General features: G+C 37.5%; 1 protein-coding gene and 1 long non-coding RNA gene across 14 annotated transcripts in view; one reads left to right on the top strand and one right to left on the bottom strand.

Moving 5' to 3' along the window:
* The window catches only part of ZRANB3 (zinc finger RANBP2-type containing 3), a 262,135-nt gene that overhangs the window by 156,100 nt on the left and 79,659 nt on the right, over positions 1-26,376 (bottom strand). Inside the window, exon 2 of one of the 13 annotated variants that reach the window (XM_082397836.1) lies at positions 7,393-7,529. The exons of 11 other annotated variants lie outside the window; for them this stretch is intronic. In XM_082397836.1, the coding sequence (XP_082253962.1) occupies positions 7,393-7,463 (71 nt within the window). In that variant the 5' untranslated portion in view covers positions 7,464-7,529. Of the gene's footprint in view, positions 1-7,392; positions 8,382-26,376 lie in introns of those variants that run through there. One more of the 13 variants, XM_082397847.1, reaches the window with a different exon arrangement.
* Positions 10,145-26,267, top strand: LOC309631480. Its single transcript, XR_014246298.1, has 2 exons — positions 10,145-17,330; positions 17,479-26,267. It is a non-coding gene; the product is annotated as an uncharacterized lncRNA (long non-coding RNA).

Genomic DNA, 26,376 nt, shown 5'->3' with positions numbered 1-26,376 from the left:
ACACACACTCTCTTCCATGATTTCCAGACTAAAATGAGTAGATGAATTTTGAAAAAAATGTGATCATTACTGACACCTGAGCAGACTCAAAGATGAAGTGCAAAGATGATCTCAAAGCACAGAGCAGAAAGTTAAATAAATGGAAGTAGTGAAGGAAAAGAAAAAAAACAAAAAACAAAAAAGCATTTGAAGGATAGATCCAGAAAACTAATGTGAAAAATAGGTGTTCAAAAGGAGAAAAGACACACCATATGAAGGAGAGACAACAATTAAGTAAATAATAAAAGAAAATTTATCTGGGCTAAAGAAACACCTCTGGTGGATAATTGAAAAGGGTAACCATGTTTCAGGGTGAATTGAAGAGAAAAGACAAATATCTACTCACATCCTTATAAAATTCATTAATCTTATGAATAAAGAAAAAAACCTTGTAAGAATTCAGACAGAAAGAACAATTATCATTAAGGGAAAAAACAAGTGTATTGGAATTTTATCATCAACACCAGAGACTAAAAAACAATGGAAGCTAACCTAGACTACTTGAAAGGAAAGCAGAACTCATGGATCTTATATCCAGCTGAGATACCCATTAATTAAAAGGGATGACAAAAAAATATTTGAGGCTAACCAAGATAATCTCCAAGATTATATCACTGAAGCAAACCATCTGAGGAAACATACTTAAGAAAAATAGCCAAACAATAAAAACACCTTAACACAGATTCAAGATAGGAGAAGATGAAAAGGAAATCTGGTGAGCAATATGTATGAATTTAATGGATGATGTGTATTCTAAATAAGGACTCTAGAAGAAGAAGGGACACATTCTGAAAATCTGAATGTGCAAAATTGAAGGGAGGTAACAAAGGAGAGGGGATACTAAAATTATTCTAAAGCAGAATACCAAACAGATGATATTTAAAGCCAAGAAACTAAATGAGACCACCTAGGAAGAAGAGAAGAGAGCTACTGACTGAGCCCTGGAGCACTCCAACAATGAGAGGTCAGGAAAGGGAGAAGGATCCAGCAAGGGAAACTGAGGCGTGTCCAGTAAAGTAAAAAGATACAAGAAGAATGTAGTGACCTAGAAGCCAAGTTAAGAAATTGTTTTGAGAAGGAGAGAATGAACAACTATAACAAATGCTGCTGAGAAGTCTAGTGAAATGAGGTCTAAGAACTGATCATTTGATGCATAGCTCTGACAAGAGCAACTTTGATAGAACAGTAGGGAACAAAAGCCCTACCTGAATGGGTTCAAGAGAGAATGGGAAGAGAGGAAGGGGAGAGAGTGAGTGGAGATTATTGTCTTACGAAATTATCCTGTAAAGGGAGCAAAGAAATATGGTAGTAGCCAGCAGGAAAACTAGGGTACAGAGAAGATTTTTTAAAGACAGAATAGTATACATAACCCCATAAATATCTTATTGACTCTATGAGTGCAACATCTGTGGATCAGGAACTTGGGAACCAAGTCAAGACAATAAATAAAAATGAGAAAGTAGCTATGCATGAAGATGACAACAGAAGCAGAAACGAATGAGATTCTCCTGTGTAAACTGTAAAAAGGAGGGAATTTTTTTCATGGCTAGATCCTTGGGAAACATTCTTACTTCAAAAGCAAAGGGAAGGAACTAAAAGTATTCAAGGAGGTGGAGAACAAGGATTAGGGACTAAGAGGTCCAGGGGAAACACATCCACAACAGGGTAAATGGGTTAACAGTGTCTTAACGCCACGAAGATGTTGCAAAGGATGAGGGCTAAAAGGCCACCATACTAAGTTACCAGGAGCTCACTTGTAAGCTCACTTGCAATCCTCACTTGTTAAGAGGACTGTGGATAGTAAAAAAGGGAGGCAACAGATACAGAGTAATCAGAAAGGAATTTTGGTAGCAAAAAGAAAAGAAAAATTAAAAATAGGGCAGTAGCTATATAACATGTTGGAAACCTGAACAGTGGGCATGGAGTCAACAGCGAGAAGGAAAACAAGAAAGATGACTGATGGAGACCATAATATAATAAAGGAAAATACAGCTAATCCAATTTCTCACTTCATAAAAGTTTTACACCACATTTGAATGAAACTAAAGTCTACTTTGTAAATGAAGAACTGCCCATAATTACTTTATATCCAAGGAAATAAAAAGCTTTTTCTCCCATTGGGAAATGGCAAATACAATTCAAATTATAGGGACTTTAACCTACAGCTAAACAGAAAACTACTTTCATTAAAGAATATTCATTGTATTTGCCAAACCTGGTTTGGTATGCCAACAGCTATGCAATTTTATCTGAATTTTACAAGCAGTTCAGTTTTCCATTTTTACAAAAAATAAATTATTCTTTGTTCCAAACTCATTGTTAATTGCTTAAATCATAATTTATCCAGCTTGGCTGCAGACATCAAAAAGCAACTTTTCATTTCACTGAGCTGTTTCCAAAACCTTAAGGCCCCTTACATTAATCATCCACTTACAGTATCAAGGCATCCATACCTCTGGTGTTTGCAGCAGCTGTATCTATGATGCACATGCTCAGTGTTTGCTATTTTTAACCCAAATTCTTATACAGATAGAAAAGAGAAAACTGAACAGCATTATACTTTCCTGACAATCACTTTACATACCAGCTAAATTTCTAATCTAAGACTCATAGAATTGAATAATTTATGTTTAACCTGGTGCTTTTCTCCAATTTCTTTATATTAAAACACCACCTTTTCTATAATTAACACCCATATCTCTTTTGAATAAATCATGTCTGTAAAAAGAAAACAAAAAAACTCTCCAAGAGAATATTTTGATTACACTGAGAATTTAATGCTCTAATTCTGTTTTGAATCATAAGTACAGAATTCAGGACTCAGTATGAGAAAACAGGATCTGCTTAATCAATTACCATGCATCCTTTGGCCTCAGAAGTGGGCTATTACCCCAGGGAGAATACTGACCTTTTGGCTATTGGATTTTGCTAACTGTCCATTAGCAGGAATCAACAATTATATATATATATATATCCTGAAGTTCTTATGACATACAATGCATGTTTATATTTGAAACTAAAGCTAATTAAGCCCCAGATTAAAAAAACAACAACAATCAAACCTCTGGAGGGTTTATTTAAACAACTGATTTGAGTCTGTGATTCTTACCCTTGAGTCGGAAATTTCTGTTAAAAATAAAAACTACAAAACAACAGTATTTATTTTGGTTGCATATCAAATCGGTCTGCTGCATTTCTGTAAAAGCTTAGAGCACTGCTCTTATTTGCAAGCATATAATTAAATATATCCTAGACCTCTATATCCAGCTTCTTAGTCTCATCTGTTTTATGAAATGACTAAGCCAAGTAAGCTGAGCTGTGATAAAATGAGGTAAGACGGTACTTTGTAAAGGGAATACCATAAAAACTTTACTGTTACGATGGTGATAAGTTCTATTCAACAGGGACTTCCCTGGTGGCTCAGTGAGTTAAGACTCTGAGCTCCCAACGCAGGGGGCCCGGGTTTGATCCCAGGGAACTAGATCACACATGCATGTTGCAACTAAGAGTTCGCATGCTACAACTAAGGAGAGGGCAAGCCGCAACTAAGGAGCTCGCAAGCCTCAACTAAGGAGCTCGCAATCCACAACTAAGGAGCCTGCCTGCTGCAACTAAGACCTGGCGGAACTAAATAAATTTTTAAAAAAAGAAAAAGTTCTGTTCAATAAAATCCAAATAGGGCTTCCCTGGTGGCGCAGTGGTTGAGGGCCCACCTGCCAATGCAGGGGTCGCGGGTTCAAGTCCTGGTCCGGGAGGATCCCACATGCCGCGGAGCAGCTGGGCCCATGCACCGCAGCTGCTGAGCCTGCGCTCTGGAGCCCATGAGCCACAGCTGCTGAGCCTGCGTGCTACAACTGCTGAAGCCTGCACGCCTGGAGCCCGTGCTCCGCAACAGGGGAGGTCACCATGATGAGAAGCCCATGCACCATGGCGAGGAGTGGCCCCCGCTCACCACAGCTTGAGAGGGCCCATGAGCAGCAACAAAGACACAACACAGCCAAAAATAAATAAATAAAATAAATAAACGTATTAAAAAAAAATCCAAATAACTATCTTCACTGTCAGTAAGTAAATACTGGCAATGAATAAAGGGAAGACACAGAGGACAGCAGCTTCCAATTTAGCCGTTATTAATGGAAGGAAATTTGATTGACTTTAAAAACTGGTTTTATAAACACTGTTTCCATAAGGATGCAGTTCAAGAAAAGAAACAACTCAAAATGGCTTAATTGCTAAAGAGAATTAATATATCATATAATATATAGCAAGAAATCCAGGGTGGGATGGTTCCAGGTGATTAATTCAGTAGGTAACTCATGTCATCTTTCTACTGTGTCATCCTAAGTAGCTCTAGACAACATATCCTTACCCACCAATGTTCAGAGGCACATGGAAGTTATACCCAAAGAATTCTAGAGTCTGTTGACAGGGAAGGAAAAGGAGAAAGACTTTACGTGAAGCAACCCACATCTGCTGCATATTTGAAAAACAAGTTAAAATAACATTTAGTGTTTTCTTTTGTGTTAGTTCTTTACCTATTATGAAACACTGGTCACATACAGGAAGGATATAAAAGCCTGGTAATAATTTCAAGGTACATAAGAGATGCGGGGTATTATAAACAAATCCTTGTGTATACCCAAAAACCAATGAAGTTTTAAAAAGAATTGCTTTTCCTGTTCATGAGCTTTTAAAAATTAAACTAGTCCCTAATGCATGATAATATTTTGAAAATATTATGCTTCGTTAGTCTGACTTCATTAGCACAAAATTACCCTATAACTTTTACAAGTAAAGAGCAAAACAGGAAATAGTCTCTGTATCCTCCTAAACTGTTTTTTAAAAAGGTGTATCTCAGCTGTTTTGAGAGAATTATTATTGTTTTCAGGATGTATAATAATTCCCACTGGGCCATTACACCACATATTAGCTTCGACGCAATTACTTATTCTTGTTTATAAAACTGCAGGTCAAAACAGTTGATTATTCCTGCAGTAATTAGTGGAGAATTTTTAGGGCTTAATTAGACAATAACATTCATTACAATATTTTGGAGTTAAAAACAAAACCATAGTCATATAAAAAAGCAACTAAGAAGTAAGTCAGCTCTGCGTGATCTAGTCTAAAGAGACTTTATAAGTAGTAAAAATGATTTACAGTATTAGAATTCCTTAATAAAGACATGTGCACCACTGATACTTAAACGTTGCTAGGTAGATGGAGGAATAAGTTAAATAGTTTTATTACAAGCTGAGAGCTCTCTCAGAATATGGTAGGACAATAACCTTTTGTTTACAAATTCCTTTTAGCCTGGTTTTTGGATTTATTGAATTATACGTTAATAAAACCTGAGCACTTCTATCATAGTCTCTATCTTGTGGAGATGTGAGGGTGAATTAAGGCAAGTATATATCAAAAATTATTTTCAGTTTCAATAACCACCAAGCACACAATATTCATTTGGTCATTCACCAAGTATTCCCTTGAGCACCAGGCATAGTGCTAGGCCCTTAGTCTGAGCAAGACACAAACATATAAGCCATAAGTGTACTAAGTGTTACTAATGTTATGCACCCTTTCGGGGTAAAGACTGTAAGGCAAAAAGAGGGGATTAGTCACTTCTATCCAAATGTGCAATAAAGGTTACATTGAGAGGGACTTCCCTGGCGGTCCAGTGGTTAAGACTCTGGGCTTCCACTGCAGGAGACCCGGGTTTGATCCCTGGTTGGGGAAATAAGATCCTGCGTGCCGTGCAGCACAGCTGAAGAAATAAAAGGTTTAAAACATTGGCTGGTGTCAGACTTCTCTGGTGGCGCAGTGGTTAAGAATCCACCTGCTAAAGCAGGAGACACAGGTTCAATCCCTGGTTTGGGAAGATCCCACATGCAGCAGAGCAAGTACGCCTGTGCGCCACAACTACTAAGCCTGCACTCTAGAATCCACGTGCCACAACTACTGAGTGCACACACCACAACTACTGAAGCCTTCACGCTCTAGGGCCCGCATGCCGCAACTACTGAAGCAAGCGTGCCTAGAGCCCGTGCTCTGCAACAAGAGAAGCCAGCAAAATGAGAAGCCCATGCACTGCAATGAAGAGTAGCCCCCGCTCGCAACAACTACAGTAAGCCTGAGTGCAGCACTGAAGACCCAACACAACCATACATAAATACATGAATAAATAAATTAAACTAAATTAAATTCAAGTCATGTTTAAAAAAAAATATTGGCTGGGTTCAAAATGAATGCCTCAAGCAGGTCTTCATATCTGAGTAATCATCAAACTCATTTCAAAAGAAAATATTCTCCAAAAAACTTATTGTTAATTAAAAATTTTTTACGTCAAATAAGAACAAACTCAAAACTAGGTACAAATTCCTTATACTTACAGAATTTAGAAAGTATTTTAAAAATGAGAACACTTTTATAAAATGAAGAATAAACCACAAAACAAAAATAATTCTATTTAGCAATATTAATTTAATATGATAGACAGTATCATTTTGCAGAAACTAAATTGATGCTTTGGGGTTTTACGGTGAAAAGAAATAGTTTTCTATCTACTTAATATATAAACTATATCCATATCCTGTATTTACTTTTCTAATGAGAGAGAATTTACAGCTGCACAAAATATAAACCCAAATAGTAATGACCAAAATAGATAGGCCTATTTTCCCCCTCACTCCGTCCCTCCTGCCACTGAACAGGAAGCTTGGAGTTAGTAGTCCATGCTGGAGCAGCAACCAAGATGTCAGAGCCACACCTCTACAATTTTCTTGTTCTTTCTTCCCGGCAGGTCAAAAGACAGCTGTGACAGTTCCAGATTTGGCATCATTGTTTGATGCAGGAAGAAAGGAAGAGGACAAAAGGGTACGTGCCAACTGGGTTGACCCTATTTTAACAGGTTTTCCCAGAATCCCTATTCAGCAACTTTTACTAATGTCTCATTGGCTACACTGTGTCACATAACCACTCTTAGTTGAAATGGAGCTTAGAAAAGAGGGGTTTTAGCTGGACATTTAGACCCCACCCACCCCAGGGTTGGGTTGTGTCAGTGAGGGAAAAAGGGAATAAGGGTTTTGGGGAAAGTAACATCAGGTTCTGCCAGAAATTCCAAGGCCAAGTTTAAGAAGTGATTTGGAAACACTGTAGACACCTCAATCACATAAAGATCAAGTCAGCTCTGAGGTGTTATGAAAATCTGTATCAAACAGGTATATAACTATGGCTATAATTAAGAGGAGAAAAATTCTTCATTTCATATGGACTATCATAGTTACTGATATGTTAAAGTTCAGAAGCTAAAAAAATCAATCAGTTCCATCATGAGTATGATGTTCTGCATGCACGTACCCCTCTGTGCCAGGTGATATCTCAATTATTCTCTTTTCTCTATTCCAACTGTTGTAAAAACCTTTATTCATTCAGCATTCCATAATAAGCAGTATTTGGTGTGGGTGTGTGTGGGAGGAGAAATGCCTCATACAACCCTAAATGCAAAACAGAGTACCAAATATATAAATGCCTGATTTTAAGCTAGTTATTCAGATAATCCAGAATATTCTTATAGTACTGTTCTTTGGATTATACTCTAAAGGAAAACTCAGCACTTAACAATTAAAGAGAATTCTCACTACCTTAAAACAAGAGTTTGCATATTACCGTCCATATGTCAAATCTGGCCTATTAGTTTCTTTTTTGAAAATAAAATTTTATTGGAACACAGTCCTGCTCATTCATCTAATATTGTCAATGGCTGCTCTTGTGCAACAAAAACAAAAATGAGTACTAGTGACAGAGACTATATGACATGCAAGGTCTAAAGTATTTATTATCTGGCCCTTTATAGAAAAAGTTTGCGAATATCTATCTTAGAATACATCCATGGTGACCTGAAGGAAGTTTCTGGTACAGCGCCAATGGGCTATGAATTTAGCTTGATACATAAAACCCTTCTATCAAGACTGCATGAAGAAACAAAATGTGGATTTATCAGAAGAGTGAACACACAGAGCACATACCAATAGACGTAAATTTTATAAGGAATAAATTCAAAGTACTATGCTTGAGTATAAAAACAGAATTGTTATAAATTCAGAATTGAGGAAATACAAAATAATAGTAGAAAAAGGAAATCAGGGACTTCCCTGGTGGCGCAGTGGTTAAGAATCCGCCTGCCAATGCAGGGGACATGGGTTCAAGTCCTGGTCCAGGAAGATCCCACATGCCGTGGAGCACCTAAGCCCGTGCGCCACAACTACTAAGCCTGCGCTCTAGAGCCCCCGAGCCACAACTACTGAGCCCGCACGCCACAACTACTGAAGCCCATGTGCCCTAGAGCCCGTGTGCCACAACTACTGAGCCCATGTGCTACAACTACTGAAGCCCACATGCCTAAAGCCTGTGCTATGCAACAAGAGAAGCCACTGCAATGAGAAGCCCGCGCACCGCAACAAATAGTAGCCCCCACTCGCTGCAACTAGTGAAAGCCGGTGCATAGCAATGAAGACCAAAAACAGCCAAAAAAAATAAATAGAAAAAAGAAGAAAAAGAAAAGAAATCAGACCCCGTATATAGAAACGGCTACAATGTTACAGAGATAACCGATTAGAGAAAAGTTGTCACAACTGAAGAGAATCTTCCACTTCACTCCCTCTGACCAAATACTGAGATCTTTCTCTTTCAAAAGCATATTATCAGCATTCTTTATAAATAACACTCAAACAACTCAATTATAAGTGAACATCACAGAATATTAAGCAAAATAACATTTTTATAACATTTTGACATCATCTTGTGACTTAAAGTGCCTAAAAAAAATCTGCTAACCTTGTATGCTTTTAAGAACATAAATTGAAAGACTATAAAAAGCCAATCTAGGAATTGAGGTGTGATAGTCAAACAACTACAGTTTATATGTCTTCACTCTCATTCCTTCCTACTCTAAACCCTAAGTCTGTGGTCTTCTTTCCCATAACATGGTACGTGTTTTTAAAATTTGTGAATTTTAGTTGATGGCATACTTAATATGTCATCTGTTGAATGCACCCGTAAAGATCTAATGCTGTCTGAGGTTGTTGTTTAAAAATACCATATTACTAACAAACAATCCAATCCAAAAAATGGGCGGAAGACCTAAATAGACATTTCTCCAAAGAATACATACAGATGGCCAACAAACACATGAAATGACGCTCAACATCACTAATTACTAGAGAAATGCAAATCAAAACTACAATGAGGTATCACCTCGTACCAGAGAGAATGGCCATCATCAAAAAATCTATAAACAATAAATGCTGGAGAGGGTGTGAAGAAAAGGGAACCCTCTTACATTGTTGGTGGGAATATAAATGGACACAGCCACTATGGAGAACAGTATGGAGGTTCCTTAAAAAGCTAAAAATAGAACTACCATATGACCCGGCAATCCCACTACTGGGCATATACCCTGAGAAAACCATAATTCAAAAAGATACATGCACCCCAATGTTCATTGCAGCACTACTTACAATAGCCAGGACATGGAAGCAACCTAAATGTCCACCAACAGAGGAATGGATAAAGATGTGTTACATATATAAAATGGAACATTACTCAGCCATAAAAAGCAATGAAATTGCGCCATTTGCAGAGATGTGGATGGACCTAGAGACTATCATACGGAATGAAGTAAGTCAGAAAGAGAAAAACAAATATCGTATAATATCGCTTTTATATGGAATCTAGATAAATGATACAGATGAACTTATTTGCAAAGCAAAAATAGAGACACAGATGTAGAGAACAAATGTATGGATACCAAAGGGGGATGGGTGGGTGAGATGAATTGGGAGATTGGGATTGACATACATACACTGCTATGTATAAAACAGATAACTAGGGCTTCCCTGGTGGTGCAGTGGTTGAGAATCTGCCTGCCAATGCAGGGGACACAGGTTCGAGCCCTGATCTGGGAAGATCCCACATGCCGCGGAGCAGCTGGGCCCGTGAGCCACAATTACTGAGCCTGCGCGTCTGGAGCCTGTGCTCCGCAACAAGAGAGGCTGTGATAGTGAGAGGCCCGTGCACCGCGATGAAGAGTGGACCCTGCTTGCCACAACTAGAGAAAGCCCTGTGCTGGGTTAAACATAACTGTTGTCAGAAACAGAGTTACAGATGTAGAAAATAAACTTACGGTTATCAGCAGGTAAAGGGGGGAGGGATAAATTGGAAGATTGGGATTGATATATACACACTGCTATATATACAATAGATAACTAATAAAAACCTAGTGTACAGCACAGGGAACTCTATTCAATACTCTGTAATGGCCTATATGGGAAAAGGATCTAAAAAAGAGTGGATATATGTTTATGTATAGCTGATTCCCCTTGCTGTACACCTGAAACTAACACAACATTGTAAATCAACTATACTTCAATAAAAGTTTTTTTAAAAAAGAAAGAAAATTGTCGGCTGAATCCTCAGAGAAGTAGTGGTGATCATGTGCGTAGATCGATTCTCTGCTGAGTTCAGCTCTGGGGCAAGAGACAGACCAGGCTCAAAGCAAAGGTGAAGTGAATGGAAAGCATATATACAATATAATCTAGAAGGGTAGGAAAGGTACCATAAAGAATATGTCTTGACCACAGATGCCACAATTTCAATTTCTTGAACTTTACCAGAAAGCAACAACTCCTTGAAACCAAAATGTTCGATATATAAATCAACAAGAGAAAGAGAAATTCACCTTCTCAAGTATAGTAAACCAACACATATTAAAGGATTTGGCAAGAGATCTCACCCAGTGGAGTGTAAGGTTAGAGACCAAGGATGTAGGAATTCCTCCACTGACTGAATGGACTTAAGCAAGACCAAATGCAGAGGGTTTTCTCCACCTTCCCCCTCCCCTTAAGTATTATAGTCTTTTGTGTGCAGTGTGGTGATAACGAGCAAAAGTTCTACTCTAGGGACTGGTGATTAGTTGTTTTTCTAAACTTATTGGAGGGACATTTAGGACTACAATTATCTGTGAGACTGCTGAATCAGTTGTTTCCAAACCAAACAAAAATCGACTACAGAATATTGCCTTTGAATTAGTAAATGGAAACACAATAATTGCCCTGGGAGCCCAGCTGTACTGAAGACTGGAATCCAGTTACACTCAATAATGGAGAACCTCTCCATCTAAGGATGAGCAGCATGAACACTGAAGGGCAGGGAGGGCAGGGGATAGTCCAAGAGATGCACAGTGTCAGGGGATTTGCTCTAATGGGGGTCACTGTGAAATAAGTTATTATTGCAAAAAAAAAAGAAAAAAAGAAAGAAAATTGTCAATATATTAAAAAAAAAAAAAAACCACATTACTTTTCTTTTTTCCAGCTTTTTGAGGTATGGTTTATAAGTAAGAATTACACATTTAAGATATACAATATGATATTTTGATATACGTATAACATTATCACAATCAAGTTAATTAACATATCCATCACTTCCCACAGTTGCCATTTTTTGTGTGTATGTGGTGAGAACACTTGAGATCTACTCTCTTAGCAAATTTCAAGTATATATTAACTACAGTCACCATGGTGTATATTAGGTATCCAGAACCTATTCATCTTTTAACTGAAAGTTTGTACCCTTTGACCAATATCTCCCCTCTCCCCCCACTCCCTAGCCCTTGGTAACCACCATTCTATTCTCTTTTACTATGAGTTTGACTTTTGCATTTTTTAGATTCCACATATGAAACATGCAGTATTTGTCTTTTTGTGTCTAGCTTATTTTACTTAGCATAATGTCCTTCATGTCTGTCTATGTTGTCATAAGTGGCAAGACTAATTGCCTTTTTAAAGCTGAATTATATTCCATTATATACAGAAATAATATTTTCTTTACCCATTCATCCATCAATGGATGGCTATCTTATCTTGGTTAGTGTGAATAATGCAGCAATAAAGATGGGAGTGCAAATATCTCTTCCAGATAGTGATTTCATTTCCTTTGGATATATACCCAGAAGTGGATAGCTGGATCATATGGTAGTTCTACTTTTAATTTTTTGAGAAACCTCCATACTATTTCCCATAATGGGTGTATCAATTTACACTGCCACTAATAGCGCACAAGTGTCCCCTTTTCTCCACATCCTTACCAACACTTGTTATCTTTTGACATTTTGATAATAGCAGTCCTAAAAGGTGTGAGATGTTATCTCATTGTGATTTTTATTTGTATTTCCCTCAAGATTAGTGAGGTTGAGCACCTTTTCATATACCTGGCTACGTGTATGTCTTCTTTGGAAAAATGTCTGTTAAAGTCCTTTGCCCATTGTTTGATCATGTTATTTCTTTTTTGCTATTGAGTTGTTTGTGTTCCTTATATATTTTGGATATTAACCCCTTAGTGGATATATGGTTTGCAAATATTTTCTTCCATTTCATAGTTTGCCTTTTCATTTTGATGATGGTTTCCTTTGCTGTGCAAAACTTTTTCGTTTGATGTAGTTCCACTTATTTATTTTTGCTTTTGTTGTTAAATCCAAAAAAAATCATTGCCTTGACCAATGTCCAGCAGCTTATCCCCTATGTTTTCTTCTAGGAGTGTTAGTTTCAGATCTCTCTTATGATTAAGTCTTTAATTCATTTTCAGTTGATTTTTGTATATGGTGTAAGTTAAGGATCCAATTTCATTCTTTTGCATGTGGACATACAGTTTTCCCAACATCACTTACTGAAGAGACTATCTTTTCCCCACTGTATATTACTGGCACCTCTGTTGAAGATTAGCTGATTAGTTGAATGCATATGCACGGCTTTATTTCTGGACTCTCTATTCTGTTCCATTGGTCTATATGTATGTTTTTATGCCAGCATCATACTTTAATTATTATACCTTTGTAATACATAACTGACCCTTAAACAACACGGGTTCGAAATGCACAGGTCCACTTACACATGGGTTTTTTTCAATAGTAAATACTCCAGTACTACACAATTCCAGGTTGGCTGAATCCGCAGATGTGGAGGAACAGTGGATGTGGAGGGCAAACTATGAGTTACAAGCATTTTCGACCATGTGCCCTAACCCCTGCATTGTTCAAGGGTCAACTGTAATATGAAATCAGTAAGTGTGATTCCTCCAGCTTTGTTCTTCTTTCTCAAGATTATTTTGGCTATTCAAGTTCTTTTGTGGTTCCATATGAATTTTAGGATTGTTTTTTCTATTCCTGTGAAAAATGCCATTGGAATATTGATACAGATTTCATTTAATCAGTAGATTGCTTTCAGTAGTATGGGCATTTTAACAATTTTTCCAATCCATGAACACAGAATATATTTCCACTTATTTGTGTCTTCTTTAGTTTCTTTCAACAATATTTTATAGTTTTCAGTGTATAGATCTTTCACCTCCTTGTTTAAATTTATTCCTAAATATTTTATACTTTTTGATGCTATTGTAAATGGGATTTTATCTTTCTGAAAGTTTGTTGGCAGTGTATAGAAACACAATGGCATTTTGTACACTGATTTTGTATCCTACAACTTTACCAACTTTGTTTCCTTGTTTTAACAATTTTACGGTGTAGTCCCTAGAGTTTTTTATACATAAGATCATGTCATCTACATTTCATGTCACCTACGTGTCAGAGCATTTTACTTCTTCCTTTTGGATTTGGGTGCCCCTTCCTGCCTTCCTTTTTTTTTTTTTTTTTTTTCTGTCTAACTGCTCTGGCTAGGACTTCCAGTACTATGTTGAGTAGAAGCGGCAAGAGTAAAAACACTACATTTCTGATCTATATGCATATATGCATAAATATTTATAGCTCTCTAGAGGGTGTAGAAAAAAATGATTCCAGTGATTACTTCTGAGAAGAAGAAATGGGGGCTTGGGAGGCTCAGAGAGCAGGTAAAAGAGAGAGGAAAAACTTTACACTGTATATTATTTTGTGCCTTTTTAGTGTTGTTCCATGTCCATGTATTACCATATTACCATTAAAGTAATAAATAAAAAATTTTTAAACCCTTATCTTTTCCAGAATCATCTTCAAAACTAGGCATAGGCCCTTCTCAAGTCAAAGAGGTTTCCTCTGGAAATGAAACAACCAACCAATGCAATTGTAACAAGCAGAAGACTCAGTAAGTACACCCAATACCTTAGCTCGTTTTCACCACTTTAGAGGAAATACTGTAATTGGTAGGTCAGGTCCAAGAAAGTCAGTCATTTTAGGTAAAAGAAAAAAAAAAATCAAAGAAGAAATGATCAGTAAAAGACATGACAACTTAAGAGATTATTTTCTTTTTAAAAAGAAGAGAAGGGGTTTCCCTGGTGGCGTAGTGGTTAAGCATCTGCCTGCCAACGCAGGGGACAAGGGTTCGAGCCCTGGTCCGGGAGGATCCCACATGATGTGGAGCAACTAAGCCCATGTGCCACAACTACCAAGCCTGCACTCTAGAGCCCAGGAGCCACAACTATTGGGCCCACGTGCCACAACTACTGAAGCCCACACGCCTAGAGCCCATGCTCTGCAAAAAGAGAAGCCACCGCAATAAGAAGCCCACGCACCGCAGCGAAGAGTAGCCCCCGCTCACCGCAACTAGAGAAAGCCCGCTTGCAGCAACGAAGACCCAATGCAGCCAAAAATAAATAAATAAATAAATAAATAAGAATTAATTACTTTTAAAAAAAGAAGAAGAATACAGGTAAAAGGATGCAATGAAATATACAGCACAGAATTTGATACCCTTAACAGCAGAAAACAAGAATCAGAAACCAAGAGATGAAATTAAGAATAAGCATATAAAATGTGGAGGGCAAAAGGCCGTGATGCTTAATGGTGCAGCTCTCAAAAGATACCAAGAGTATTTATGTGCAAGATATGAAAAAATAGCTACTTCTGCTACATGGGAAAACATTGACCCTAAGTATAAATGTCTTCTCTCTCTCTCTCGTTTTTTTTTGTGGGAGGGCAGATACCGTTAAATGGTAACTTCAGTATCACTTTTCATCTAGGGCTGTAAAGCTACAGAATATCATACTGAAAGTATAGCAACCAGCACATTGCAAGAGTGGAGAACAAACATATGGACACCAAGGGGGTAAAGCCGTGGGGGGGGGTGGGGTGGTGGTGTGATGAATTGGGAGATTGGGATTGACATGTATACACTGATGTGTATAAAATTGATGACTAATAAGAACCTACTGTATAAAAAAAAAATAGAGAAAACCTATTTATTAGGTTTATAGACATGTGTGCAATTAAAAAAAAAAAAAACAACACTACTGTTACCTTGAGAAAAAAAAAAGACTACATATACATTTTCCTGAAAGCACAGCTTTAGTCACATCCAAGTTTTGGTATGTAATATTTTTATTATCATTCAGTTCAAATTATTTTCTAACTCCAATTGTGATTTGTTTTTTGGGGGGTTACTTAGAAGTAGTGTTTTTCATAACTTCTAGTTACTTTTTTGTTACTGATTTGTAGCTTAACTACAAGTCAAGAAACACACTTTGTATAATTTTAATACTTTGAAATTTATTAAAATTTCCTGGGGCTTTCCTGGTGGTGCAGTGGTTGAGAATCTGCCTGCCAATGCAGGGGACACGGGTTCGAGCCCTGGTTTGGGAAGATCCCACGTGCCGCGGAGTAACTAGGCCCGTGAGCCACAATTACTGAGCCTGCGCGTCTGGAGCCTATGCTCCGCAACAAGAGAGGCCGCGATGGTGAGAGGCCCGCGTGCTGCGATGAAGAGTGGCCCCCGCTTGCCACAACCAGAGAAAGCCCTAGCACAGAAACGAAGACCCAACACAGCCAAAAATAAATAAATAAAAATTAATTAATAAAAAAAAAATTTGCCTTATAGCACAATGTGGTCAGTTTTAAAAATGTTCCAGGTGTGCTTGAAAATAATTTGTAATTTAAAGTTTTGGACTATAGTGACTATAAATCTGCTTGTTGAATCAAATTTGCTGCTCACGTTATTTAAGTTTTTTATATCCTTACTAATTTTTTGGGGGGGGGGGTCTACCGGTTCTGAAAGAGGTATCGTCTGTCAGTGAATGACAGCAGTATGTTAAATCTCCTATTATGATAGTGAATTTGTCTATTTTTTTCCTTGTAGCTCTGTTGCTCTGTATAATTTGAAGTTAAGTGCAAACATATTAAAACTTCCTGGTAAATTGTACTTGTTGGGGAAAAAGAAAAAAGTTGCAACATAAGCACATTATTTACAGATATGGTGTAAACAACCAAAGACTGAAAGAATTGAAACTGACAGCACTGGGGAATTGCAAACTGTGGAGAGGAAGGCTGGGGGATACCAGGATATGGCTATTTTTATAAGGAGCCTTATAGAGCTACTGATTCTTTAAACTATGCACACAGAAAACTTTGATAGAACTCAAAATTAAATCAAGATCTTTCCAGTGGGTAAAAACAAACAAGTTACAATGCAATTATCCAGAAAGATTCATTTCTTGATCAAAAGAACCATGGTTCCTTAATGACATGAATATCACCAGAACTATGCTTTTTCACTATGTTGAATTCAAGTAACCTGCTTTAAGGACACTAATGAACAATTATTCCAGAGCTCAATTTAATTCAGTGCAACAAATATTTATTGAGCTCCAAAAAGTGATAAGCTCTGAATATAAAAAGACAAAGATATCCCAAGATGGAAAGGTCTAGAGCTTATAGTCCAAATTAAAATGTGTGAACATTTATTCAAATAAATGAGGGGCTGTCATATAAAATAGGAAGTGATCTTATTCTAGAAGGCATACACAGAACCAGGGGGAAGAAGCTACAGATAGAAAATTTTCAGCTCAATACTATTTTTCCCATTATAAGAATAAACCAATTTCACGACTTACTATAGAGCTATAATGATCAAAACAATGTGGTATTTGCATAGCGATATATATGAACCAACAGAACACAACGGAGTTGAGAAATAAACCCACACATACACAGTCAATTGATTTTCAACAAAGGTATCGTGGGGAAAGAACATTTGTCTTTTCAACAAATGGTGCTAGAGTAATTGTACATGCATATGCAAAAGCAAAACAAAACCCTCAACCTATATCTCACACTATATAAAAAATGAAGTTGAAATGAATTATAGAACTATATGTAAGAGCTGAAAGTATTAAATTTGTGGAAGAAAACATAGGAAAAAATATTTTTGTAACCTTGGATTGGGCTTTTTCTTAGATTAGACAAAAAAAGCACAAAGTACTGAAAAATTGATAGATTGGACTTCATCAAAATTAATATCTGTTCTTCAAAAGACAAAGCTAATGTTTGAAACATTTACATGAAATTTCTAAAAATCTTATATTTGTATTTGTATGGAAATATGTATGGAAATATGTTAATATAAATGTTTCAGACATTATATGAAATTTCTAAAAATCTTAAAAAAAAAAAAAAAAAAAGACAAAGCTAAGACAAGCCACAGGCTAGGAGATATGTAATAGCTAACAAAAGACTTGTATCCAGAATATATAAGTAACACTTACAATTCAATAAGAAGAAGATAATCCAATTTTTAAATGGGCAAACGATTTGAAAAGACACTTCATCAACAAAAATATACAGATGGCCGGTAAGCACACAAAAATGTGTTCAACATCATTAGTCATCTGAAAACTGCAAACTAAAACCACAATAAGATATCATTACACACCTACTAAAACGGCTAAAATTAAAAAGATGTATAATGCCAAATGTTGGCAAGGATGCAGAGTGACTGGAACTGTCATGTATTTGCTGCTGGCAATGGAAAATATACATCCACTTTAAAAACAGTGCATTAGTCTCTTATAAAGTCAAACCTATATTTACCACATGTCCCAGCAATCCCACTCCTAAGTATTCATACAAAAAATAAAAACATATCCCACTCAAACACCAGCATGTGAATGTTTAGGGTAGCTTTAGCCATAATCATGAAAAACTGTAAACAATCCAAAATGTCCATCAACAGGTAAATGGCTAAACAAATTTTGGTATACCCATCAATGGAACATTACTCATCAAAAAAAATAAAATAAAAACAAAACAGGAAACATTCAACAAATGAATCAATCTCAAAAGTATTATGTTAGTGAAAGAAGCCAGACATAAAATGCTACATACTGGATGATTCCATTTATATGGAAATCTAGAAAACACAAAACTATAGGGACAGAAATCAGGTCAGTTGTTGCCAGGAGTTAGAGGTTGAGGGAGGGGATTGATGACAAAGCAGCGCAAGGGAACTTCCTACAGTGATGGAAGTCTTCTCCATCTTAATTTTGGTGGTGATTACACAATTGCATAAATTTGTCTTAACACATGTAACTGTACACTTTAAAAGGGTGAATTTTATTATATTTAAATTATACTTCAATTAACCTATCTTTTAAAAGTATTGCAATAAATAAACCAATACTGTACTAGAGATAAAGATGTCAGTGTGATTCAAATTATTGACATTATTTATAAAGCTAAAAGAAGTCCCCAATGTTCACCGCAGCACTATTTACAATGGCCAGGACATGGAAACAACATAAATGTCTATCGACAGATGAACAGATAAAGAAGATGTGGTACATATATATATAATGGAATATTACTCAGCCATAAAAAGAAATGAAATTGGGTCATTTGTAGAGATGTGGATGGACCTACAGTCTGTCATACAGAGTGAAGTAAGTCAGAAAGAGAAAAACAAATATCGTATATTAACGCATATATGTGGAGTCTAGAAAAATGGTACAGATGCACCTATTTGCAGGGCAGGAATAGAAAGGCAGACGTAGAGAATGGACATGTGGACACAGGGTGGGATGAACTGAGAGATTAGGTTTGACATAACTACACTACCATGTGTAAAATATACAGCTAGAGGAACCTGCTATATAGCACAGGGAGCTCAGCTCAGTGCTCTGTGATGACCTAGATGGGTGCAATGTATGGACACCAAGGGGGGAAAGTGGCGGGGGCGGTGGTGGGATGAATTGGGAGACTGGGATTGACATATATACACTAATATGTATAAAATAGATAACTAATAAAAGTAAACAACATTCACTCAAATATATGAGACATTATATGAAAATGGAGATCTTTAGTGCTCTCGACAAGTTGTAAAATTGATACTGCTTTTTTCTTCTAAAATTTTAAGTCCAGATAAGCCATCAACTTAAAACCTAAATCTAAAAACTACAGTAAAAGGAGACCGTATCAGAAAGATTTTTCTGACAATACTAACGTAGACCTAAAGTTTGGTACACTTTGTAGTTTTAAGGGGTAAAGGTGGCTGACAAGCTGGACTGATAACATTTATGGATGCCAGACATTTTCACAGGTGGTAGCACTGGGCACTGTAGATCTTAACCTTTAAACCAACTTATCCCTCCATCCCTTCCCCTCTTCCAGGCTCCAGTTAGCCCAAAGAGGAACGTCTGAAAAGTAGGAAAGTCTTACCAGAAACGCCTTACCCAAGCCAGAAAGGAGCAAATAGAAAAGTGGAAAGTTGGAATTGAAGGGCTATACCTTTAATAATAGGGCAATTTCCTATTCTAGAGGCTGGCAAGAATGTTCTACGTCACTGTTTCCAGTGTACCGGGGGAGACACTCTTTGATTCCAAACAGCCCATAGTTATTTGGCATTAGGAGTTTGTGCCTCTGGAAAATAAGTCTACACTAGATTGACGTGCTAATTTCACCCCTGTTTCAAGGAGAAATTCTTGGATGAAACAGGAGATTTTGCATATTTTACAGTTGGGGAGATCTTATCAAGTGCCAGGGTTGGTGGCCCAACCCGTATACCCTGGGCTGGAATTCTGGCAGGTCTAGGTAAACTGAGGCAGATCACAGGGTATTCTATGTGGATAAAGAGGAATGAATCCCCTAAGATAGAAATCAGAGTTAAATGAGCTGTTGATCAAAGATGGGACACCCTGACTTTCTCCTTTCAGAAAGCACCCAAGATAGGCTCACCCTGTGGTGGAAGTTTAAAATTCTGACTCCAGTTAAAAACTCTGGATGGGGAATTCCCTGGTGGTCCAGTGTTTAGGACTCTGCGCTTCCACTGGAGGGGGTCCGGGTTCGATCCCCGGTCGGAGAACTAAGATCCCTCAATCCCTGCAGCAACCCACGTCCCCCCACCAAAAAAAAACTCTAGATGAATCTGGCAAGTAAAGACATTTTTGGGTGGAAAATTGACACAAGGCAACCTCAGTCATGGTTGACCATAAGGAAGCATCTGTTAGTGCCCCAAACATTGACAAACGGGTATGAGTCCTCTGGCAAGGGGAACAAAGTCCAATAGCTGCCCCCAAAAATGAAATAAGAAGGTTATGTGTAACAAAGAGAAGAGGTAAATTAGAATAGAAGTAGAATTAGAGAGCAAAGCCAGAATTGGATGGCATGTCCTAAAATACTGGCTTGTGGGCAAATGGAGAGGTACTTTAGGAGCTAACTAAGTGCAATGGTACATCTTAAACATAGGGCCAGAAGTGAGTATTTCAGGGGATGGGGTTTGCTTTACAGCTCAGGTAACAGAATCAAAGCCTGTTATTCTTTACCTTCTGATTATTATCCCCCAGGCTACTGGGAAACCTGAAGAGACATAGGTTAATTTATACATACCCAGAGTTTTACTGTCACCAATCCTGTTTTGCCATTTAATAAACTCCACAAACATAATGTTCATAAGGAAGCCAAAGGTAAATGAGTATATAATGTAGGAATCTACTTATATAATGTCCAGAAACAAAACGAAACAAAAACTATAGAATGGTGTTCAAAGTTACGACTGTGGTTGGAGGAGGAGGGACCCGTGACTGGAGACAGCACACCCTGGGCTTCCTGGAGTCAGGCAACATAGAATCCTTGACCTGGATGCTGGTTACACAGGAGTGTTCTCCTTGTGAAAACTTAAGATGAGGGCACTTTCTATATGTATGATATACTTTAGTAAAATGTTTACTTTAAAAAAATCAGTAAGAAACTTCTTATAAGGATCTTTTTTTAAACTTTAGAATTATTTTTTTAATACAAAACAAAAACATCCTAATATGTCTATTTTATAAATTGTGAGTCTCATAAAGAACATTTTATTATTTCAAAATGTAAGGGAGGACTTCCCTGGTGGCGCAGTGGTTAAGAATCCACCTGCCAATGCAGGGGACTCGGGTTCCATCCCTGGTCTGGGAAGAGCCCACATGCCGCGGAGCAACTAAGCCCGTGCACCACAACTACTGAGCCTGTGCTCTAGAGCCCGTGAGCCACAACTACTGAAGCCTGTGCGCTCTAGGGCCCGCGTGCTGCAACTTCTGAAACCCATGCCCCTAGAGCCCGTGCTCCACAACAAGAGAAGCCACCGCAATGAGAAGCCCACACAACGCAACGAAGAGTAGCCCCCGCTCGCTGCAACTAGAGAAAAGCCCACAGGCAGCAACGAAGACCCAACGCAACCAAAAAAGAAAAAAAAGAAAAGAAAAGGAAAAAGATGTACGGCAACGATACTTTTACAACCATTAATTTATTTAATCAAAGTGCTCATGAGCATAGTTTTTATGTTTAAAAAGCACACAGTACAGAAGAACTTATGATGAAGAGCAACTGTCCCCACTTTCATCCCTCCTCACCCCCCAGTTCCAATACCATTCCCAAAAGGCAACCTTGATAATTTTAAGTACTAATATACTTATCTTGCAATCTCATTATTCATCAACTCCAGATATTACCTGTTAACTTCTGTGGAAACAGAAAATCATAAATTCATACTCTTTAACTCTAGCTTGACTAGAAAAGTATCTCTGAGGTCTGAGTACCAGGCTCTAGTTAATAATTCTTAATCAAGAACTTTAAAAAACAGGATACTGACTTTTGAAAGCTCCCCAAGGGATTCCAATGCATTGTCAAGGTTGATAAAGGCTGAGGCCATTAGAGAAGAAAAGGTTGGAATATATTTACATTCCTATTACTATTAAATTTACAAAAAAACATAATTATTTTATACCTTGCACTCAAAAAGTTGAGTTTCTGCCCAAGTTGTTTGCTAAGAAAGACAAATGACTTCACTGACATACTGAAAGTTTTGTTTGTAAGGACTATTAACACTATTTACACGTAACCTTCTGTCTAAAATGTTTGTCAGAGGAAATGGCATTTGTTAAAATGTCTTTTATAGAAAACTGTATCTATTCATATAAAAAATGTACTCTATGTTTGCCATAGGAAGTTGATTTTAACATCCAGATAATAATGTATTCATAATGACCTCACTGATCTAGCTCTAATTAATTCAAACTATTTATAAAAAGACAGTACAGATTCTTAAAAAATTAGGAACGTGACTAAAGGGACATTTCCTCTTTGCAAGTGAAATAAAATGACTAACAGACTAACTTGGAAACAGAATGCAGAACCCTGATTCATCACCAAAGATTTGGCTTTCCACTAAGGAAAATCTGGCTCACTTCCACCACCCTCCAACCTCACCTTCTCCTTCTTTGTCCAATGATAATAGTTATAAGAAGGATTCTACTCCTTATCACATTTGTAACTTCAGAAAATAAACTGTGGCTTCTAGTTCTAGTTCCATGAACTTTAGACCACTGGTTCTCAAATTTGATTACACTCTGGAATCACCTGGCAAACTTAAGACAACAAACAAACAAACTGATGCCTAGTGATTTGGGTTTAATTGGTATGATGCAGTTTGATGCAGCTTGGGAATCAAGATTTTGAAAGCTTCTGTGGTGATTTTAATATGCAACAAAATTTGAGAACTACTGTATAAAATGAAGGTTTTAGAAGTAACAGTCGAGCCTGTCCTTCCCAACTTGTGTCACATCTAATTTTTTTTTTTTTTTAACATTTCTTAGGTTGATAAAATTTAGGTTCTATTCTATGACTGTAACTATGACTTTCATGCTTTGGCTATAAAGCCAATTCTTTCTTTAAAAAATGAAAAACAATACACAACATGTCCGATATCAGGGTTTATATGAACACTGCTTAGAGCAGAAACAAGCAGTATGTCCAGTACATTTCCTTCTCTTCCATGCTACCTCAAGGTCAGAAGAAATCTCTTTTCTTCTATTAATTTCTCAGAATCATATTACTTTGAGTCTACCTACTATCTGGACACTAACTTTCTTATCTAGTTATTTTTGTTTTTTTCTGAACTTTCCGACCATCTTTCTTGTCTTTATTGAGATAAGAAACATACTATTTTACCACAGTCCCAATATTATCCTGCCTCTTATTGATTCTAATTTATCATTTTTTCCCCCCAGTCTTCTTGGACACAACTGAATTCCTACTTTAATATAACCTAATTGTTTTTCTTGACTGTTGAACAAATGTCATCTGGAGATTGTAATCATTGGATTTTGGGGTCAGTTTCACTGGTTGTTGTATCCTCTCTTGGTTTTCATCCTTGTTTTGATAAACAAAATCCTCAGCTATTTCAGAGATAAACGTCATTTATCTCTTCATTTATCTTCACACGTTTGCACGTGTGAAAATGACTTTATTTTGATCTCACATTTTAGATAGTTTGCTTGGGTATAGAATTCTAGGTTAAAATTCATTTTTCTTCAAAACTTTGATAAAATTGTCCCACTGTCTTGCCTTCTAGCATCCATATGTGCTAATTTGTAGACTTCCGTTTCTTTTCTCTAGAAGCTTTTTGGGATCGTTTTTATAACCCTGATATTTTGAAATTTCCCAAGAATGTGTTTCCTTCATTCTCCTTGGTACGCAGGGAGACTTGTTACTCTGGAAATGCATGCCTTTCTTCACCTTTCACTATAAACATTCTATATATTGCAAGCTTATGTGCTAGGCACTGTTTTAGGTTCTAGGATGGTAGTAATAAAAAAAAAAAAAGTCTGCCCTCATGGGGCTAAAATTTTACTGAGGGAAACAGACAGTAAACAAAATTAATTAAGTGTATAGTACATTAAATAGTGATAAGTGCTAAGGTTAAAAAATAAAGCAAGAAAGTAGAATAAGAAATAATGTGGAAGAAGGCATGGAAATTTGGACAGGGTGGCCAAGGAAGGCCTTGCGCAAAAGTGAATTCTGGATAAAGACCTAAAGCAAGTAAGGAAGCTAGGGCATGAGGACAAGTGTGGTAAGGAAAGGCCATTCCAGGCACAGGGGAAATGAATAAGAAGGATCTGAGACAGATGCATGTCTGCAGCTCTAGGGAAGCCAAGTGAGCTGAGGGAGGGAGGTTAGGAGGTTATGAGGTTAGAAAGGTAAGGAGGAGGAAGATTCTGTAGGATGTAGTGAGTCTTGGTAAGGACTTTGGTTTTTTACTCTGAGTGCGATGATAAACGCTTCACTAGGAGAATCTGAGAACAGAAGTGAGAGGATCCCACTAATGTTAAACAGGATCATTCTGATGCTCTATTGAGAACATATTATAGGAGGAAAAGACCATTAGAAAAAAACAGTTGGAAGCCTACTTAATAATCTCAGGTAGAGATGATGGTGGCCTGAAAGTGGTGGTAGCAGTAAGGATGATGAGAAGAGGATCACATTCTGTGACTATTGTGAAGGTGAAATTGACAGGATATTCTGACGAGGTGGACCTACAGTATGAAAGAAAGGAGTCAAGAATCGACCTAAAGTTATTGGCCTGAGGAGAGAGAAGAATAAAGACATCAATAACTGACATAGGGTAGACTGAGAGAGAAGCCAGTTTCTGGCAACACATATCAGGAGTTTGGTTTCAGCCTTATTAAGTTTGGGATGCCTATTAAACACCTAAGTAGGATGTCATACAGACAGGTAGATACACAGGTCAGGAGAGTAGGGAAGAAGTCTGGTCGGGAGTTACAAATTTGGGAGCCACCAGCATATAGGTTAATATTTAAAATGTGGAGACTTGATGAAATCTCCTAGGGAAGGCATTAAAAAAGAGAGAGAGAAAGAGTCCAAGAACTATGTTCTAGGACACTATCATTCAGAAGAAGGAATAATGAGTAAGAACCCTCAGGAGACACGAAGAAGGAGCAGCCAAGGAAGTAATATCCAATTATGGTGATGTGAAAAGGTCAGTGATTCCTCTCCACAAAAATCAATAATTAAACTGGAAAGAATTTAAAAAAACAACCATTTCAGGGCTGTAGTTTGATGCAGAAAACAAATTGAGAACATTTATGCTTAAAATCATACTAAAGCTTCAGGTAAGAACAGCAGAAGACTGTGGCCTATTTGCCTGAGGCTGGTCCCATCTGCACTACCCTCCACTCTCCCAAATTCTGTTGGCAAGAACAGTGGTTTCTTTGTTTTAAATTTTTAACTTGGTAAAATATATATAGCATCAAATTTATCAACCTAAGTGTGCCAGTTTAAGTGTACAATGTTAAGTATATTCTTATTGCTGTGCAACCAATCTCTAGAACTCTTCATCTTGCAAAACTGACACTCTATACCCATTAAACAAAAACTCTTCATTCCCCGTCTCTGGCAACCACAATTTTATGTTCTGTCTCTATGAGTCTGACTACTCTAAGGACAGCAGTTTTACCGTGAGAGGCTGGCAGTGAAAACCAGAGGGGTTGAACTCATAGAGGTGGAGGACAAAAAACCCCATGCCCTTTAAAAGTGGTGGACTTACCTAGTGATTAAACTTTGAAAAGCAACGGAGGGGGATATAAAATAACATATCAGAAAAGCATTTTAAGTGTTCATTGTATAGCAAATATATCGGGGGCTTCCCTGGTGGCGCAGTGGTTGAGAATCTGCCTGCTAATGCAGGGGACACGGGTTCGAGCCCTGGTCTGGGAAGATCCCACATGCCGTGGAGCAACTGGGCCCGTGAGCCACAACTACTGAGCCTGCGCATCTGGAGCCTGTGCTCCGCAACAAGAGAGGCCGCGATAGTGAGAGGCCCGCGCACCGCGATGAAGAGTGGCCTCCAGTTGCCGCAGCTAGAGGAAGCCCTCGCAAAGAAACGAAGACCTAACACAGCCCAAAAAAAAAATAAATAAATAAATAATAATTAAAGGTGCTAATAATTAAAAAAAAAAAAAGAAACGAGGGATCCCTGGCTGGTTTACCTTTAAAAAAACAAACAAACCAAAAAAATTTAGATGATCTTTAAAAAAAAACCAAAAAACAAAAATATCGGAATTAGCATTACATGCCAGCCTTGTTAATACTTAAGTAAGAACATACTGGTATTCTGCCTTGAAAGTATATTACCCTATTAATAAAACATACAGATGGAAAAAAAAAAGAGTAGTAGACTTAGATGGAAATGGACAGAGAAAATCTGCTCTACTCATCCAAGGTTGTGGTCCCAGCTGGGACAAGCAGCAGACAAACCAAAA

This window comes from Balaenoptera borealis (genome assembly GCF_965194805.1).
Source record: "Balaenoptera borealis genome assembly, chromosome: 6".
Taxonomy (NCBI): domain Eukaryota; kingdom Metazoa; phylum Chordata; class Mammalia; order Artiodactyla; family Balaenopteridae; genus Balaenoptera; species Balaenoptera borealis.
The sequence above is the reverse complement of the archived record's forward strand: the minus strand, read 5'-3'. Positions and strand labels throughout refer to the sequence as shown.